The sequence below is a fragment of the Pogona vitticeps genome, chromosome 3 (genome assembly GCF_051106095.1).
Source record: "Pogona vitticeps strain Pit_001003342236 chromosome 3, PviZW2.1, whole genome shotgun sequence".
Classification (NCBI taxonomy): Eukaryota; Metazoa; Chordata; class Lepidosauria; order Squamata; family Agamidae; genus Pogona; species Pogona vitticeps.
The window spans coordinates 221181973-221200665 of record NC_135785.1 but is presented as its reverse complement, the minus strand read 5'-3'; the positions used below and the strand labels follow the sequence as shown (position 1 = coordinate 221200665).

General features: G+C 41.4%; 1 protein-coding gene across 1 annotated transcript in view; it reads left to right on the top strand.

Annotated features, from left to right (window-relative positions):
• Positions 1 to 13631, top strand: part of CRYBG3 (crystallin beta-gamma domain containing 3) — a 76375-nt gene extending 62744 nt beyond the window's left edge. The window contains exons 18-22 of the mRNA XM_078389825.1: positions 1498 to 1637; positions 3588 to 3711; positions 5523 to 5681; positions 8303 to 8462; positions 10352 to 13631. Of these exons, the coding sequence (XP_078245951.1) occupies positions 1498 to 1637; positions 3588 to 3711; positions 5523 to 5681; positions 8303 to 8462; positions 10352 to 10440 (672 nt within the window). The 3' untranslated portion in view covers positions 10441 to 13631. The remainder of the gene's footprint in view (positions 1 to 1497; positions 1638 to 3587; positions 3712 to 5522; positions 5682 to 8302; positions 8463 to 10351) is intronic.
• The last annotated feature ends 5062 nt before the right edge of the window (positions 13632 to 18693 follow it).

Genomic DNA, 18693 nt, shown 5'->3' with positions numbered 1-18693 from the left:
TAGTGTCGTTTGAAGGAAGACTGCGTAAAGTGCCTTCGATAACCTGCCTCTGTCATGAGTGGGGTTTCCTGAAGTTCGGGCAGATTAAGCAACAGTGGTGGCACTGGGATTAGTGCCATGGAGCTGAAGTAAGGATGTTGCTGCAGCAATTCAGTCCTCCCAATGTGGTGCTTCTGCTTCTGGAGCAAGAGAATAAAATGACAGCTGTTTTTGTACCCTTGACAATTACCCTCAGCAAGGCCTGGCGCAGCCACCTCAATCAGGCTGATTAGATCCCTTCATGAAAGGTTTTCCTCTGTTCACTGAGCATTGAGGGGAGCTCTGAGAAGCTACACCAAGCACCCTGGGGGCAGTGGGGAAAAATATTTTCCTCTTGCTCTTCAGTGCTAATAGGAGCAGCTTATGGCAAACAAGGGAGCCCATTTTAATCACTCTCACATGTCACCAATTTAGTGTTGCTCCAGAGCACATTGGGAGCTTTGAGAAAGGATTAAAATCTTGGTTCTTTCACCACAAGCATGCAGCACCCCTCTGGGAACCAAGGGGTTCTTTTAAAGAGTCTATCCAATGCACACATATGGGTCAACAATGAGGGTCCCTACTAGGCCCTATATTTCTCCAGCCCTATGTTTATGCTGGGTGTACTTCAATTTCCTGCCTCAGATGTGTATAACAGACCAGTAGCTGCATAAACATTTTAAATAATTTGCACATACACTTCTAGCATACCACTTACCTAGTTGTATTTACCTTAAGCTCATCCCATTTTCATTTTGCTTCAATGACTGTTTTGTATGGCTGAATAGCTAGTAGAATCAGGAAACAACTTTCTGGCAATATATTTTATCTAGATTTTGACAAACTATTCTTCAGACTACAAAGTGTGTCAGCTAGTTTGTCTCTTAAGAGCTTTGTTATACTGAAATATTGCCAGTTTTTCCTGCTAGGAAAAAATATTACAGGTTAACAAATGATCCATCCTAACAAGAACAACTGAAGATTATGATACAGACGTAGGAACTGTTGATCATGTGGTACGGCAAGATTAAAGATAAAGTTCCTGTGACATACATACAGTGGGACTTCGACTTACAAACATCCCTACCTACAAACATTTCAACTTATGAACGGCTCTGTTCGCAAAAATCTGTATCGACTTGCGAACGGAGCCTCGGCCTACGAATGAAAAAAGACGGGAAAAGGGCAGGAAATTAAAATTTTCCCCTGCCTTTTTTTTTTTTTGTTGTTCCATTCAAACCATTGCAACTATAGTTTTCTTTGCAGTTGCTTAGATTTGTAAGACCTCTGCAGAACCTTCCATAAACAGGCAGCTTTGCACAGCCAGAACATTTACAAGGTTAGTACTAACCAGGGTTTGCACAAAATAACATTTAGGCAGCAATGAGATGTCACCTTGTAAGCTGGAAGGCTGGAGAAGTGGAGAAAGTCTATTATTAGTGTCTTGCACAGTACAGTTGTTACCAATCTCTCTTGCAGGTTTTTGCTGAGCCTTTCATCAGCCTTTTTGCTTTGGAGAATTATGAAGGCAAGGAGCTGCGTTTGCAAGAAGCTGTCAGTTCAGTTCTGAATAAAGATCTTCATTTTCTTACTCAGTCTGTGTGGGTGAGGAGTGGACTGTAAGTATGAGACATTTACATCATAGAATACAGCAATATGTTGAGAACTGGGTCTCTGCATTATTTCTACAGTGGAACAAGCTTTTGCTGCTTCCTCCCTCGTCTTTGCAAGCTGAACTCAAGGCAGAGGGTAATAATCTTTCCAGACCATATTAAAAAATAACAGTGGATGATACTGGATAGAACCATGGCTGGAATTTTGTTGGCATAAGTTATGTCAGTGATGTAATCAGCCATGGCCATGCCACCACCATGAAGTGAATATGTTGCAGACAAGCTGGAACAAGAGAAAAAGTGCATCAATAAATTGCAGTTTTAGATCAAAGCATCTGACTTGCAAAACAGGAGGTACACAAACTTACGTCAGCAAAAGATTTGAACGTCAGCCAGTTTAGATTCTACATGTGGTTCTTTGATAATGCTCTTTGGGGGGGCACAATCCCTTATGGATGCACTGAATTAGATAGCTGTTCATGCCTTGAATATGTTCTAATAATAATCATTAATATCACAAGTTGATTCTGACATATGGCAGCTCTTTCTAGAGTTTACTTGGTACAAAATACTCAGAAGTGGTTTACCAGCCCCTTATTCTGGAAGCACCCAGGAACTGCACAGTGGAGAATAGAATCCCCAATTTCTGGCAACTGCAGCCAGAAACGTAACTCACTGAACTGTCCAGTCACTTACAGTTGAAGACTACATGACAAAAATACATGCCTATCTCTGTGCCCCCACAAAAGCTGACTCATATAAGAGATTTTAATAGAAATTGTTAGCTGGAGGAAAAATGAGCCTCTTTTTAGAAAAAGCAAATGAAAGATCTTGTGAACACGTGCTAGGCTTTGAATTATAGCCACCAGGTCTCAGATCCCCAACACAGGGATTGCTATACTTCTTTGGGTCTCTAAGATTAGAGACATGTCTCACTTTAAGCAGCATTGCAGAAAGACTTGTTGTTGTTTGTGCACTTGACTTCCAGCACTTATCTTTCTCTTCCTTCCATCTCCACCCATTTCCAGCAAATGCTGGGGTTCACTGTCTCAACATGAAGCTATTTGTATGCAGCTTGTATATGCAGAATGTTAGTGCATCAAAAAGCCAGAAGTGGGTGAAGGGGCTAGGAAGAAGCTGATTAATATAGGGACCCACATGCCATTTGGAAGAAGACAAGGAATGGTTTGCTGTAACTTGCAGTCCGTCTTGTGACAACAGCTCTGGCACTAGCAACCCAGGGGCTGCAAAAACTACCTGTGGACCTTCCACAAACCAAAGCAGCTGCATATTACCTGGAGGTGTCACGTAGGTGCCAAATTGCTTAGGCTCATTTACTCTTAGTGCCCATTTCCACAATCAGAAGCAGTTTTGGACACTGTGACTTACCTGTGACATCCCACAAAGCCACCACACCCTCAGTTTTTGACCCTGAAATCTCAGGGAATGGGATGCGACTAAACAGGCAATTACACTTCGAATACACCTAAAGGAATTTAGCATTTCAAATGCTTACTCAATGTTGTTTACTTCTTTGAAACATGTATTAATCTAAATTGCACAGTGCTAACATTTGCCGCACTTCCAACGTGGCAAATATGCCAATTACTGCCCTATATTTTTAAAGTAACTAAACCTGTATCCAAATGGGGAAGGTAATAGTATGTGCTGTGTGAAGACTTGACATGACAACGCTTCTCCTTTCTTTACAGCTGAGATTGGCTGTCATTTCCCCCCAACAGGCTACTTTAGTAGAAGTGCTTGTGCTCTATCCTGCATGTGTATGTTTCCCATTTATATGTGCATAAGATTGCAGCCTTCGTAACTTACCTATAACGGCATTTAGCATAATGCTCTTGTGGAAACCGTGAATATTCTTAAATGTAAGAGATTGATCTCAAACTTACAAAGTTATAATGGTAGTGTTAATATAACTTACATTCCATTTTAAACCAGATGGATTGCATATGAAGGATGTCACTTCTTAGGAAAGCAATTTCTCCTTGAACCTAGCAAGATTTCAAACTGGACTCAGTTTAGTGGCTGGAAATTAATTGGCTCCCTTCGTCCTGTGAAGCAGGTACTGTACCAAAGGTTTCCTTCAAATAGTTTGTTTCTTACAGAGAAATACAGTGGTGCCTCGCTATGGGAAACATCACTGTGCGGAAATAAAAAAGCCACAGAAACGCATTGAACTTTGTTCAGTGCGTTCCTATGGCTTGAAAACTCACCGTTGTGCAAAGTTCTTCCATAGCGCCGCCATTTTCGCACCCTCGGTAAACGAGGGCAGGGCGCGAAAATGTGGTGGGGACCTTCCGGCGGCCATTTTGGAACCGCCGATCAGCTGTTCTCCCCCGCTTTGTTATGCAATATTCGCTAAGCGAATCGCTTAGCGAATATCACAATGCGAAAAACCTCCATAGGGGCCATCGCTGAGCGAATGCTCCAGCGATGGCCCAGAGCCCCTCGTTAAGCGATTTAATCGCTCTATGAGGCGCTTGTTATGCGAGGCACCACTGTACAGGCATGTGTGTTTTTATCTTGGTCTTGAATTCTTTAAACACGAAGACACCAAGCCCCCCCCCCCAGCCTCCAAATGGATCTTACATCAGGGCAGGAAGTAGATGTTTAAGATAACCTGCAGTGAGGTTTTCTTTTCTTTTTTACCATGGGCTATCTGAAAACAGTCATGAAACCACCTGTTTCACATGTCCTTACTTTAAAGCAAGACATGGAGCAGCCACTAACCCATCAGCCAGTCAACGCTACAGCCAGCCACTACTGACACTGCAGTACAGGAGTACACTCCTGTATTACAGTGAGTCCTGGACCCTTTGTGCACAGCAGGAGAGGAAACCGAACACGTTCCATATGCGTTGCCTCCGACGCAAATTTGGTATCACCTGGCAGGACAAAGTTCCAAATAAAGTAGTCCTAGAATGAGCTGGAATTTTTAGTATGTATACATTACTGAAACAGTGATGTCTATGTTGACTTGGGCATGTCATGAGAATGGCTGATGGTCGGATTCCAAAAGATCTCCGGTATGGAGAATTAGTGCAGGGAAATCACCCCAGAGGGAGACCACAGCTGCAATACAAGGATATCTGCAAGCAGGATCTGAAGGCCATAGGAATGGACCTCAACAGATGGGAAACCTTGACATCGGTGAGCGTTCAGCCTGGAAGCAGGCATTGCATCATGGCCTCTCCCAATTTGAAGAGACACTTGTCCTGCCGGCCGAGGCAAAGTGGGAGCCCCGAAAGCAGCAAAATCAGGGACAGAGGACAAATTGCATTTGTCTTCAGTGTGGAAGGGATTGACACTCTCGAATTGGCCTTTTCAGCCACACTAGATGCTGTTCCAAGTTCTCCATACAGAGCACGTTAACCATAGTCTTTCAAGACTGAAGGATGCCTAATCTGACAGTGCCAGAGCCTGTGCCAGGGGAAAAGGAGCCGCTGGAGCTTACCCTCAAGCTAAAACGTCACCAGCCCACCTGTATCTGAGAAGCCTCCCTGGCACTGGCCAGGTGGTGACACTGCTCTTGCTTGAGGGGCAAGTTCAGCAGCTCCATTTTTGCCACACATCAAGTCCTGACCTCAGTACTGTCAGCGGCTGAGACGCCTCCCAGCACTGGCCAGCTGGAATGGAAGCCCTGGTGTGGTTTTAAAATGGTGACAATGCACACTTTTTAAAAATGTACCCGAGCTTCTGTTTTGTGAAATGACCAAAGCCATTCAGCTTTCTGCCAGTTACAGAAGTGTTGCAACAGTGGCGCATGATCCAACTATTCCTCTATCAGGGGAAAAGTTACTCATACATATGGCTTAATAATAGAGGATAGATCTTTCCTGTGAGGCATGAGATGATGAAATGTTCTGTTTTCAGCCAGCAGTGTACTTCAGGATAAAGAACAGATCCCAAGACAAATATCTGACAGTAACTGGAAAGCTAATGGATGCAAGAGCTACATCAGTATGTCTTTCTCCATTAAACTGCAAGAATACCCAGATCTGGCGCTACAGTTGTGGCCTTATCAAATCAAAGGTACTTTGCGAGTTGTTGAAACTGCAATGTCTTGTTTCACTTCCCTAGGCTCATTAAAGTCAGGCTATTCCTACAGTGTACATAGGAATCGAAAGATGTGATTTGTGGCATATAAACTTTAGCTGGGATGAAGGGTATGTAACCCTTCTTCTTTGTGGTCTTCATCACTTACATCAATGGACTTCTGTGCCTGTGCATTTGATTGTTCAGATCATTCTAGAGTTGATATTTGCCTGCCCTTTCCACCAACTGAGTTCTTAGCCCATCCAGATTCCAAACCAATGGCCGAGATCTTCTTGCACGGCTGCACAGGGAGAAGGGAAATCATGTAACATTTAATCACTTCCAGCCAGCATTAAAAGGTCACCACTGTGATTCTTGGAAGCACACACATCCACTGGCTTGGTGTACAATCAAGAATCCCAAGTGGGGACTTAATTGCCAGCTGGAAGCAAGTGAGCGTTGCACCATTTGCCTTCTAGTCGTGTAAAAAAACAACAACAGGATTTTAGCCAATGTTTTTATTCTATTCACAAATTGATGTTTCCTACTTGTTAAACTTTAAACTGTAAAAAGACTTAAAACTGCAAACTAGGTCATATGTTTTAAAAGCAAATAGAGTACTTTTATCACTTAAAGGTTGCTTGTTTTTATATCAGCCTTGAGGGAGAAACAAATTCTTATTTCTGTGTCTTTTTTTAAAGATCGGTTGCGCTCAATGTGGTGCATTCACTTGCGCAAAGCCTCCTTGTAACTTCCCTAAAATGTTGTTTTAGTGCCTTTTTATCACAAGGATATGCCAGTTTATATTTGATGTTAGAGATAATTTTGCATCAAGATTTGGAATGAAACCATTGTAATAATTTCTATCCATCAACACTTTTTATGCCTTTTCATTAAACTCAGTACAGAATAGTAAATGTCTATGCTAACTTCGGAACATGATAATTTGCCAACAATATTTAGGCAGATTGCATTACACTGGTGTAAAAACACTATTTGAATCAATGGAACTTACAGAGGAGGTGACTCACCAAATCACCAGGTTCAGCAGGCCTACTTTAGTGCATCTTATTATGCTAAAGCAATAATATTTCAGTCATTTAATTGTTAAGTTTTTAAGGAACCATAGAAAATGATATACAGTATGTATTACTATGGTTTACATCCTTTTCTCAGGTAGCATTTGGTTGTTTACTTCAAACTGATGTAGTCCAACACATCTACAAAGTGCCATGTTGGAGAATGCTGAATGGTCGTAACAATCTGTTTAATTAAGCTTTGTTGTTGATCTGAATCTCCTTTCCCTTCTCCCTGCCAGCTATTTCTGTGTTGCTCACTATTCCTTCAAACACTGCAGATTGCATATCTCAGTAGAATAGCAGTTATGAAAAAATGATGCCATTAGTTCAATTAAGGGACACTGGTCCAGTGCAATGCCAAAATGTAATGGTTAATGACTCCAAAGGTTAGTCAGGTACAGTAGATAAAGTGTACAGAATTATTAAGCAGAAATACTTTTGAGTGCCTCTGAGCTTATGTGGTATCTCTTTCTGCAGCATTGAATAGCTGCATCCTTTGCCTCCTCATCCACTTAGAATTAAGAAGAATGGTTTAAAGTATTAAAAGGTCCAGACATATACATTTTCAACCCCCTGCTCGATACAGGAATACAAATCAAAGGATATATTTCCCTCTTCTCCATCTAAAAGGATGGGTGCAGTGTTCTTTCTCTTTCACATATACACATCCTGCACCATACCTGGCTCTGTTTCTGGCCACTCCCAGATGTTAGTTTTATGCTACAGTCAGAGAATATAGAAGTAAGGAGCAGCTCCTGCCCACTGTTGCTGCCATAATTATCTCTCCCACATTTCCTGGTTGTGGCTTAGACCTTTTCCGTGACCAGCAACACAGATTAACTAAAACTGCTAAATCTTTTAAAGTTGTGGGCAAATGTTAAACTAATTAGAATCTAATTAAGGTGTCACTATCATAATGCATTTAGCCTTCACTGAATTAAAGGTCAGTGGCCAGAATGCTATTACTTATGCCTTCTGGGTAAACTGCCACCTTTAGGAGACAGACACCTTTCACGTCCATCATGAGAAGGAAGGATTCTTTGGAAAAGACAATCATTCTGGGAAAGATGTAAAGTAGCAGTAAAAGAGGAAGACCAAATATGAGATGGACAGACTCCCTAAAAGAACCTCAGGCTTGAGTCTACAAAAGCTGAGCAGGACTGTTGTGGACATGACATTCTGGAGACTGCTGATTCATAGGGATGCCATAACACATAACAAGTCAGCAGTGGCTTCTTGACCACTTAAGGCTAAGAATAAGTGAGTGTAGAACAACTGTAACTTTATGTGGTTTCATATTACTTGGCATACAACAAGAAATTCAAATGCTGCCTTCTTAACCGGTGGCTGGATTGTGCCACAGTAATATGTATCAAATGACTTAAGATAGCAGTTATTCAGTGGGATTCCCTCATTACTTTGCTTTGTGGTTGCTGCAGGGTTTTCATAGCATATTTGACAAGTGTTTTCTGTAAAGATATCTCTGCGAGAAATGTTGAATAAATTGTCTTCCTCATCCTCACCCCTGCACACATATAGGCTAACGATGCTTGCCTTGATGTCATTGGAGGCAGAGACGTACCTGGAGCCAAAGTAGCTTTGTGGATAGAGCATGGAAAGGCAAGGCAGAAATGGACATTTAACAAAGATGGGACCATCAGTTCGTACCTCAGTGATCAGCTTGTTCTTGATGTCAAAGGTACTGACAAGCATCCAGTTGGTTGTTTTATCTGCCCTTTTAAGACAGAACAAAAAAGGAATGACTTCACCTTTTCTTTTTACTGCTCTTACACTAGTTTAAGGTGAGGTTGTGTTTACTTAGAATAATGTAGTAAGTGCATATAGGTATGAAAACAAAATGTGTACTAAAGATTACACTTCCTGGGAACAGGCATTCAATAGGTCTGAGAAGTACTCAGCTCTGTGCTGCCAGTTACATGGACAACTATAATAATAGTATTTTGCAGTACAAACAGCTGCAGTTTGAAATTAAATTGAATGCACAACATACGTTTCCAGCCTGCCCCCTGGAACAATGGGTTTAAAGACTCTTTCTAAATCATCCATTTAGTACATGCACGCAAACACACGCACAGAGCCATTTTTCAACTGTATCTGCCTTCATCCTTGATAGTTGGCGCTGAAAGAAGTTGTCATCCTGAACATCTGAAATGCATTAGGTTGAAGATGGCTCATGCTTTGCTTTATTTTTTTTTCCAAGCAAAATCCCCTGAAATGCTGAACTTTAGAATAAGCCACCTCAGCCTGACTCAAATTACTGTAGGTCTGTTTCTCAATTTGTGTTCCAAATTCTCATAAACATCCTATGATAAAAAAAACTGGGTATTAAATGAAAAGAACTAACAATTCTGTGGGATCCTGAGACACGTGTGTCTGTAGCTGCAATTCTTTAAGTCCCATTCATAGAGAAAATTTTATCTAGTGGTTAAAACCTGTTACCTACTGGATTATATAGAAAACACCTCAATAAGCAGAAAACAATATACAGAGGTGCCTCAACTTACGAATGTCCCGACTTATGACCATTTCAAGTTACGACCAGCTATGGCCACAAAATTTTGCTTCGCCTTGCGGCTGGAGCTTCCAGTTATGAACAGAAAAAGGCAGGGGGAAAAGGCAGGACATTCAGATTGCTAACCGTTGGTAGGCAAAGAGGCTACTTCTTTGTAGCTCTTTCGCCCCAAAGGTTAGAGTGAGTGCAATCAAAGGCTTTGGACTGCTTGGTAACATAAGGTGCTGCTTTCTGCTTTTTAAAAACTGTTCTGGGTGAATTTTGCAGCATGGTTTTGGACTGGGGGGGTTATGTTTCTGTGCTGTGGTGGGTCTTTGTTTTTTGGGGTTTTTTCCTCATTTCCAATGGGTCTTGGGGGGTTTGTTTGCTTTTTGGGAGTTTTACCCCATTTCTGATGGGTCTTGCACACTTCACTTGCTTTCTGCTTTGCTTATTTTGCATTTCCGATGGGTCTTGCACACTTTGCTTGCTTTTCTTACCCCCCCCCTCGGCCGGAACGGATTAATCAGGTTTCCAATTGATCTTGCAGTGATTTGTGTGTGTGTGTGTGTGTGTGTGTGTGTGTGTGTGTGTGTGTGTGTGTGTGTGTGTGTGTGTGTGTGTGTGAGAGAGAGAGAGAGAGAGAGAGAGAGAGAGAGAGAGAGAGAGAGAGAGAGAGAGAGAGAGAGATTTTTTTTCCCCTGGCCGGAACAGATTAATTGCATTTCAATGGGAAATGGTGCTTCAACTTACGACCATAGTTCCGGAACCAATTAAGTTCGTAACTCGAGGTACCACTGTAAAGCAAAGATAGAAAGGGGTGTTTTAAGCCATTATATTGTGCGCTGGCTGACCTTTTAAACTGTGGTATCTTCCTAACTACTTTCCTCTTCCTGAAATTGTGTTGTATAGAACTAATTCATTATAGATCTCAGGTGCATAATATTTCCAGATTGCAAAAAATGACAATTTTAAGTTTTTTTTAAAGGAGTCATTTTATAAGAACAGCACATATCAAGCAAAATAGTTCAAAAAGGGCTGTACAATAACTGACCTTTCTCAAACTTCTGTTTTAGGAGGATATTATTACGACAGGAACCACATTGTTGTAAACCAGGCTGACAACAACGAATGCTCACAGAAATGGGACTTTGAAATATTGTGAGTCAGTCTCACTACATTGAAGACACTTAAAAATATGGACCAACGTTGGTGGAAAACACTACTGAATTAACTACTGAAGCCACACAAAAATGATGCATGTTGTAGGACCAGCCTAACTACCAACTGTCACATTTCATGTCTTTAAATAGGCCATGAAAAGCTCTGCTAAGTTTATTACTAACCAGATTGTACTTGTGAACAGATGTACTAGATTAGAAAAATGTGGTATATAGGACAGAGTCATAATTAAGCAATAACAAATATCAGATGTTACAGTGTGGGCTACATAGACTTTTGTCTTCTTTTTAACTTTATGGTCCTGTAAAAACGTATGATTCTTTAAAAGCTTTACCTCATTATGTAAGAGCTAGTGAGACTAACCTGCAAAACTCTAAACTAGAATACATCTATAATATTTTACAGTTCTTAAACTCTTAAGAGGAAGTTTTAGATTTTTGCACTGTTCTGTCATACTAGCTCACAGTTTATAGAAATGATGAGTGTCTGCCTCAGGTATGTTTCATAATTGTACATCACATCCACTATATATTTTTGGACTATTTTTAAATGCAGAGTCACATCAGGTCATCAGCTGCCTGAATTTAAAACTCAAAATGGAGATGAAATTCATACCGTATGTCAAAGGGAGCTCATTTCCAGTTAAGCTCACAGATAATTCTCTGTTCTCAAAAGTATTCTATTATTCATTAAATGCTGCAGGATAATTTTATGTAAAGCTTCCAGTGACTGGTTTCAGCTGTTTGCACAGCAAAATTGTAAAAGGGCAGCTTGATAGAGAAAATGCCTCTACCTAGCTCCGTTGCAGTAAAATACCTGCAGTCAGACTTCTGTATAGAAACTCCTTGTTTACACCTGTTGCAAGAAAAGAAAGAATTATTTGTGTCTGTCAGAAGTTAACAGATTTATCTGAATAGCAGCCTAGCCATGTTTATTTAAGAGTTCTGCAATATATACAAATGCCAAATATGTGGCAGGCTGTTCCTCTACTGCTATATATACAAAGAACAGTGACCAAACAGCTTATGTTGATGATTCAGGATTGGGCATCTCATGATTTGTTTTTACTTCAGAGTAGTACAAATTGAAGCAGCACTGCTGTTTAATAACAGTGTATATTATTAATGCTTCTCCTAGGCCCTCATTCCCAATCTAGGTTACACTTATACAAATAAAGCTGAGGTTGAGGATCTTGATTAAGGAAATGGCATTGGGGAAATAAAACAGCCTATTCCCATATAAATGCTGCTCCCGTCCAGAGCGGAGAGCCCCTGCTATTGCACTGAAGTGGAAAAAAATGTATTTTGGGAGCTAGTTCACAGATTTCCCATGTAATGTATATTTGGTTGTTAATTAATGTGGGGACCTTATCATGACAATTGCAACTACCTAAATAAGTAAAACCAAGAGCCAGATTTAGGCATTCATGGGTTAAATTGAATGTGAGTGAAAAAGAAGTACATGGCCTTCCTCCCTTTTGTTATGGTCATTTCCCAAAAAAAGGAAAGACTGTAATGCGTGTGGAAATCAGGGTTTCCAATCCTGTGGAGAAGCGCCATGCGGAGAAGATGCAGGACACAGCTAGCCTTCTCCATTTCCTCACAGTTGGAGCTTAAAATCTCTTCTGAATGCCTGTAAAGGACTTAAATATGAAGGCAGCACTGGGTAGCAATGGGTGGTGGGAGGTCAGTTTACCTTGGGTACAATTGAGTCAGAGTTGAGCACTTCAATCTCACTGATTCCTGGAGAGTCTGGACCGTTATACTCACTTGCCTGGACAAGCCCCCCTTAAACTTAGTGAGACTTAGGTTCTGTGACAAAATGTATAGGATTGCACCGTTACTTTGGCTAGATTGTCCTGTATTTTTAATTGAGTGCCCTTTTCTGAGAATGTCATTCAAATCAACAGTAATGAAACCTCTATCTGTCTCACAGACCTGGGGAACCCAAAGACCCCATTATGCTTGCCATAGCGCAGAACTGACTCAAGGGCTCGTACCGTATCTGTACACTGTGTCCCCACTAGAAAGCAAAACAATAAAAGACATAATACTGTAGCTTGTTTTCTGCCTACACAGAGTTATTTTTTAAAACTGCCATCTTACATAAGAGCTTTTAAATGGATATGCAAAAGCTGTCTGTACTTGTAGTGTAAATGCACAAGAGAATGCCAGTAGAACTGAAATTCAAGAGTCAGGTCACCTTTTTAACTGTCCAAAGAACCCTTCTACTTTCTATTACTGCATCCACAATAGGCATTGTTATACACAACACTGGTTCAGTGTAACAGTAAATGCAGTGCATTTTTGTAGCTGTTTATTCCAGTTCAAAGCAGTGCACATGGAACAGTAAAGTCTGAATGATGAATCCTTCTCTGATTTTCTTGTTTTGGAGGGGGAGGCTGGTAGGAACTAAAGCAATTGTAAAGCAAAAGTAATTTTAAATCATTTTTAAATGGCTTCATCAATGCAGCATGAGCTGCCATGAATGAAAAGGGGAACTATGTGCTCACAACATATTTGCACAGTTGGTTCATCAGCAAGGTGACTATGTGTGCTTGGAAACTGGGAGAGCACACTAAGGATTGTAAAGTGTAAGGTTTCAGTGTATCTTAAATGTACTTTCAGAATCTAACAAAATCGAGATTAATTGGCTAAAACCAAAAGGTAGATGAGATTTCTCATGCTTTTTTTTTAATATACCGCTGCACAGATTTTATTAGCAGGCAAATGAAAAACCTTTATTTTTATATGAAGACATGGCATTATTAATATATTTAAGAAAATCTGCCTAAGGGCTTGATCTACAACTCGGATCTGTTATGTCAACAGCCACAAAACCAACCCCAGAAACAGACTGGATCTGGAGAAACAGGGCCCAAAGGTCAAACTGCTGCCTCTGATTAGAAAACTAGGGAGAGCTGTTGAGAACAACCTGGACTTCCAGCCCCAAGCTGTTGCAATAACTTCCATCACTAAAAACAGCCCTGCACTCTCCTAATCCTGTAGTAAAGCTAGATCTTCCTAAGGGTGTGCTGCTGTCTGTATTGCACCCTAATAGCACTTTAGATTGTAAATAAATTATGTACTTAATTTTTTGTGTTTATATTTTATGTGAGTAGGATCTTTCACTGTGTCTTTCCTCCAAAGTACTTAATAAAGTTTTTTTCCTATATTACTCTGTCAAAGACGTCTTGAATACACTTGGTATTTCTTTTTTAAAAATATATACTTCCATAACTATGCAAAATTCAGTCAGGAGTTGTGATGGTCTCATCAGGTGTGTCAGTGTTACACAATTAAGGCTGCAATACATTGCTTTTGGGGGGAAAACATTATGGTTCATTGAATTTAACAGGACTTGCGTTATTCAGTTTATTTTTATCCTGTTTTTCCTGCCAATGTTCAAACTGCCTCGTGACATAATTCTAAAAGTAGACATGTTTCAGAATCTACTATAAGGCCATAATTAGAAGCACACTTTGAGTAAGTCCAATTAAAAATACAGTGAGTGCTGCTTTTGAGTAAACATACATAGAACAGCACATTAAAGAATCTTAATCCCTTCCCCTGTCAGCCAGTTCCCAGGATGCCTGAAGAGAAGGGTGTGAGCAGTTTGTGGCCCTCCAAAAGGTGTAGCGTGCTTGGTATTAATCCTAACAAGCACATACTCCTAGCCAATGGGGTTGGATGTCAGGTGTTGCAGCCCGCTGAGGCACAGCACACCAGACGCTGCACACACTGCCATAGTGTGTTGGCATTTTATCCCTGCTTAGGCAAATACCAATGGCCCACCATGGAGTGTGCCTCTCAAGCTTTTCTCCCAAGCTGACTCCCAGCAGGTTAGGTTACTGTGGCTCTGAAGTACCAGTTACTGGGATACAAAACAAGACTGATGTTTTAATATATACTGATAAGTAATCCATCCAGAGAGTGCTTTAAACACTATGGGGCGGCATATAAGCAGCTTTTTACTGTATAGTGGGAAAGAAGAAAATAAACCAAATAAAGATAACCCACCATTTCCTTATATGCAATATAATAGGCAAACATTGTTTTCACTCACTAAGTTCATTACGCTTTTGGACCAGAATTCAGTCTCATTGTAGACCAATACTTTTACACGCAAAGAATAACACAGGTTGGCTTAAATACTCAGCCATATTGTGGGCCAGTTCAGGATTTGGAATTGTAGATCACAAGCTGAATATGAGCCAGCAGTGCAATGCAAATCCTATTACTAGTCCCTCTCCATTCGGCATTGGTTAGGCCTCATCTACTGTACTGTGTCCAGTTCTAGATACTGTACCACACTTGAAGAAGGATGCCAACACACTAGAACAAGTTCAAAGGAGGGCAACAAACACAATCAGGTGACTAGAAACCAAGTCCTAAAAGGAAAGACTGAAAGAGCTGGGCATGCTTAACCTTGAAAAAAAGAAGACTGAGGAGAGATATAATCGCCGTGGTTTAGTCGTGTCCAACTCTTCGTGACCTCATGGACCAGAGCACGCCAGGCCTTCCTATCTTCCACTGCCTCCCGGAGTTCTGTCAATTTCATGTTTGTTGCTTCGCAGACACTGTCCAACCATCTCATCCTCTGTCGTCCCTTTCTCCTCTTGCCGTCACACTTTCCTAACATCAAGGTCTTTTCCAAGGAGTCTTCTCTTCTCATGAGATGGCCAGAGTAGTGGAGCCTCAGCTTCAGGATCTGTCCTTCCAGTGAGCACTCAGGGTTGATTTCCTTCAGAATTGATAGGTTTGTTCTCCTTGCAGTCCAGGGGACTCTCAGGAGCCTCCTCCAGCACCACAATTCAAAGGCATAAATTCTTCAGCGGTCTGCTTTCTTTATGGTCCAGCTCTCACATCCATACATCATGACAGGAAAAACCATAGCTTTGACTATTCGGACTTTTGTTGGCAAGGTTTGTCTCTGCTTTTTAAGATGCTGTCTAGGTTTGTCATCGCTTTCCTCCCCAGAAGCAGGCGTCTTTTAATTTCGTGGCTGCTGTCTCCATCTGCAGTGATCATGGAGCCCAAGAAAGTAAAATCTGTCACTGCCTCCATATCTTCCCCTTCTATTTGCCAGGAGGTGATGGGACCAGTGGCCATGATCTTAGTTTTTTTGATATTGAGTTTCAGGCCGTTTTTTGCACTCTCCTCTTTCACCCTCATTACAAGGTTCTTTAATTCCTCCTCACTTTCTGCCATCAGAGTGGTATCATCTGCATATCTGAGATTGTTGATATTTCTTCCGGCAATCTTAACTCCATTTTGGGAATCCTCCAGTCCAGCCTTTGGCATGATGAATTCTGCATATAAGTTAAATAAGCAGACAATATACAGCCTTGTCGTACTCCTTTCCCAATTTTGAACCTATCAGTTGTTCCATATCCAGTTCTAACTGTTGCTTCCTGTCCCACATATAGGTTTCTCAGGAGATAGACAAGGTGGTCAGGCACTCCCATTTCTTTAAGGACCTGCCATAGTTTGCTGTGGTCCACACAGTCAAAGGCTTTTGCATAGTCAATAAAGCAGAAGTAGATATTTTTCTGGAACTCTCTGGCTTTCTTCATAATCCAGCGTATGTTAGCAATTTGGTCTCGAGTTCCTCTGCCCCATCGGAATCCAGCTTGTACTTCTGGGAGTTCTCGGTCCACGTACTGCTGAAGCCTACCTTGGAGGATTTTGAGCACAACCTTGCTAGCGTGTGAAATGAGTGCAATTGTACGGTAGTTGGAGCATTCTTTGGCACTGCCTTTCTTTGGGATTGGGATGTAGACTGATCTTTTCCAATCCGCTGGCCACTGTTGAGTTTTCCAAACTTGCTGGCATATTGAATGTAGCACCTTAACAGCATCATCTTTTAAGATTTTAAATAGTTCAACTGGAATGTCATCACCTCCACTGGCCTTATTTTTAGCCAGGCTTTCCAAGGCCCACTTGACTTCACTCTCCAGGATGTCTGTCTCAAGGTCAGCAACTATATTGTCTGGGTTTTCCGGGATATCCAACTCTTTCTGATATAATTCCTCTGTGTATTTTTGCCACCTCTTCTTTTTCTATAATAGTGCTCTTCAAATACTTAAAAGGTAGTCATGCAGAGGAGGGGTAGTATCTGTTCCCAATCATTCCACAATGCAGGACATGTAATAAGAGGCCCAAGTTACAGGAAGCCAGATTTCAGCTGAACATCAGGAAAGACTTCCTTACTGTTAGAGCAGTCCGACAGTGGGACCAATGGCCTCAGGAATTGATGAGCTTTCCAACACTGGAAGTATTAGATAGCCCTCTGTCAGACACACTTTGATTTAGTTTCCTGCAATGAAAACAGGTTGGACTAATAGCTTTATGGCCCCCTTCCAGCTACATTATTTTATGGTAAATGCTTTAAATATATATATAAAGCATTAAGGAAGCAATTATGGGTGGCCTAAATATTTGTTTATTTTATTATTTTATTAACAACAAATAAAGACAGATTATAAGGTGGGGAAAAACTACTATACACTGTGTTTAACTTTTTCTACCCCAGCTTGTAGGTTTACCTAACAGGGAAAATGTTCTCTCACCATAGCACATGAAAGTCAAACAACAATATTTGCTTCCCTGTAAGATGGAGAGCTTTAAAACATATATTGTCAATATATTTATATTATGATGCATGTATATCACACTATATATTATAAAACTCTTACAAGAAAGCAAATCTTTGTTGCTTAACTAATGTTTTTTCACATGCAACATTGACATAGTGCTTTTCCTGTTAGGTGCATATCTATAATGATAGGTTAACCTAGTTTACTTCTCTCTGAACTGTAACCCTCAGATAATACTGTGTCAACTGTCAGGAACTGAGAGTGCTCATAAGACTCCCAAATACAGAGCCCAAAAATGTATTCAGAGAATTGATGTTACTATTATAATATTCCTAGGTATGTTAATGTTTTACCTTGGCGAGATCACTGAGGTGGCAGAAAATTTATTTTAAGCAAGTGGATATACAGGTTTTTTATACACAATAATTTCCAAAAGGCAAATTTGCATAAAATACACAAATAACCCATTGTCACTTTTGTGCTTCCAGCACTGTTTCACATGTCACCAGTTAATGCATAATCCCCTACTTGCTTTCCCCCCAATTTAGTTTTTTTTTTAACTTTCCATTGATTTCAAGCTGAAGGTTAACATAATCTTAAAGCTGCAATTCTCTGCATGTTTCCTCTAAAATAAAGGTACATCTAGACGAGTGATGGCAAAATTTTTTGAGCATGAGTGCCCAAATTACAACACAAAACCATCACCATCCCGAAGAGCCCCATTCCCCTGGCCGCACAACCTCCAGCGTCTGCCTGGGACACTCCCCAGTCCACCTCTGGCTGCAATCCTTAAAGGCGCAGGCGCCGGGTATTTCCATGCCCGGGGTGAGTGAGTGAGTGAGTGAGTGAGTGAGTGAGTGAGTGAGTGTGTGTGTGTGTGTGTGGCACACATGCCATAGGTTCACCATCGCTAATCTAGACAGATGCCTTCTGATGGTACCAACAGATAATAGCCTAGATCTCAAATTTGATATCTGTGAACAAAAGGGCTCCAGTCACCAAAAGTGGCTCTACCTCATTTTCAAGGATCCCCCTTCCTGGACCCTGTTCAGGAATACTCCCCTATTTGCAACCTTTGTAACATATGAATGTAGAGTGTTTTCTATGTACCATAAAATTACTAAAATCAATTCAATTAAAAAGTACTTTTGGCTTTGTAGGCCAGAGTATTACTGTATTTTTCCATGTATATGACCCCCCAATGTATAAAACGACCCCCTATTTTTGGGCAGCTGCGAGAGGTGGCCGAGCGTGGCTGCTTCTCCGCCTCCACCTCCTGCTGCTACTGCCTCTGCCGCCTGATCGCCTCCTCCAGTGCCACTGCCGGGGTTCACCTCAAGCTCACATTGCTGCCTTGTCCCGTCCGAAGGGAGCCTGCGAGTGGCGCTGGAGGCGGCGATCTGGCAGTGGTGGCAGCAGTCAATGGGCAGCAGCGAGAGGCAGCTGACCGTGGCGGCTCCTTTGCCTCCGTCTCCTGCTGCCTCTGCTGCAGGATCGCCTCCTCCAGCACCACTCACGGGCTCCCTTCAGGCAGGGGACAAGGCGGCGACATGAGCTGGAGGTGAGCCCCGGTAGTGGCGCTGGAGGAGGTGATCGGACGGCAGAGGGAACAGCAATATCCTTCCCAGCTTTTAGATA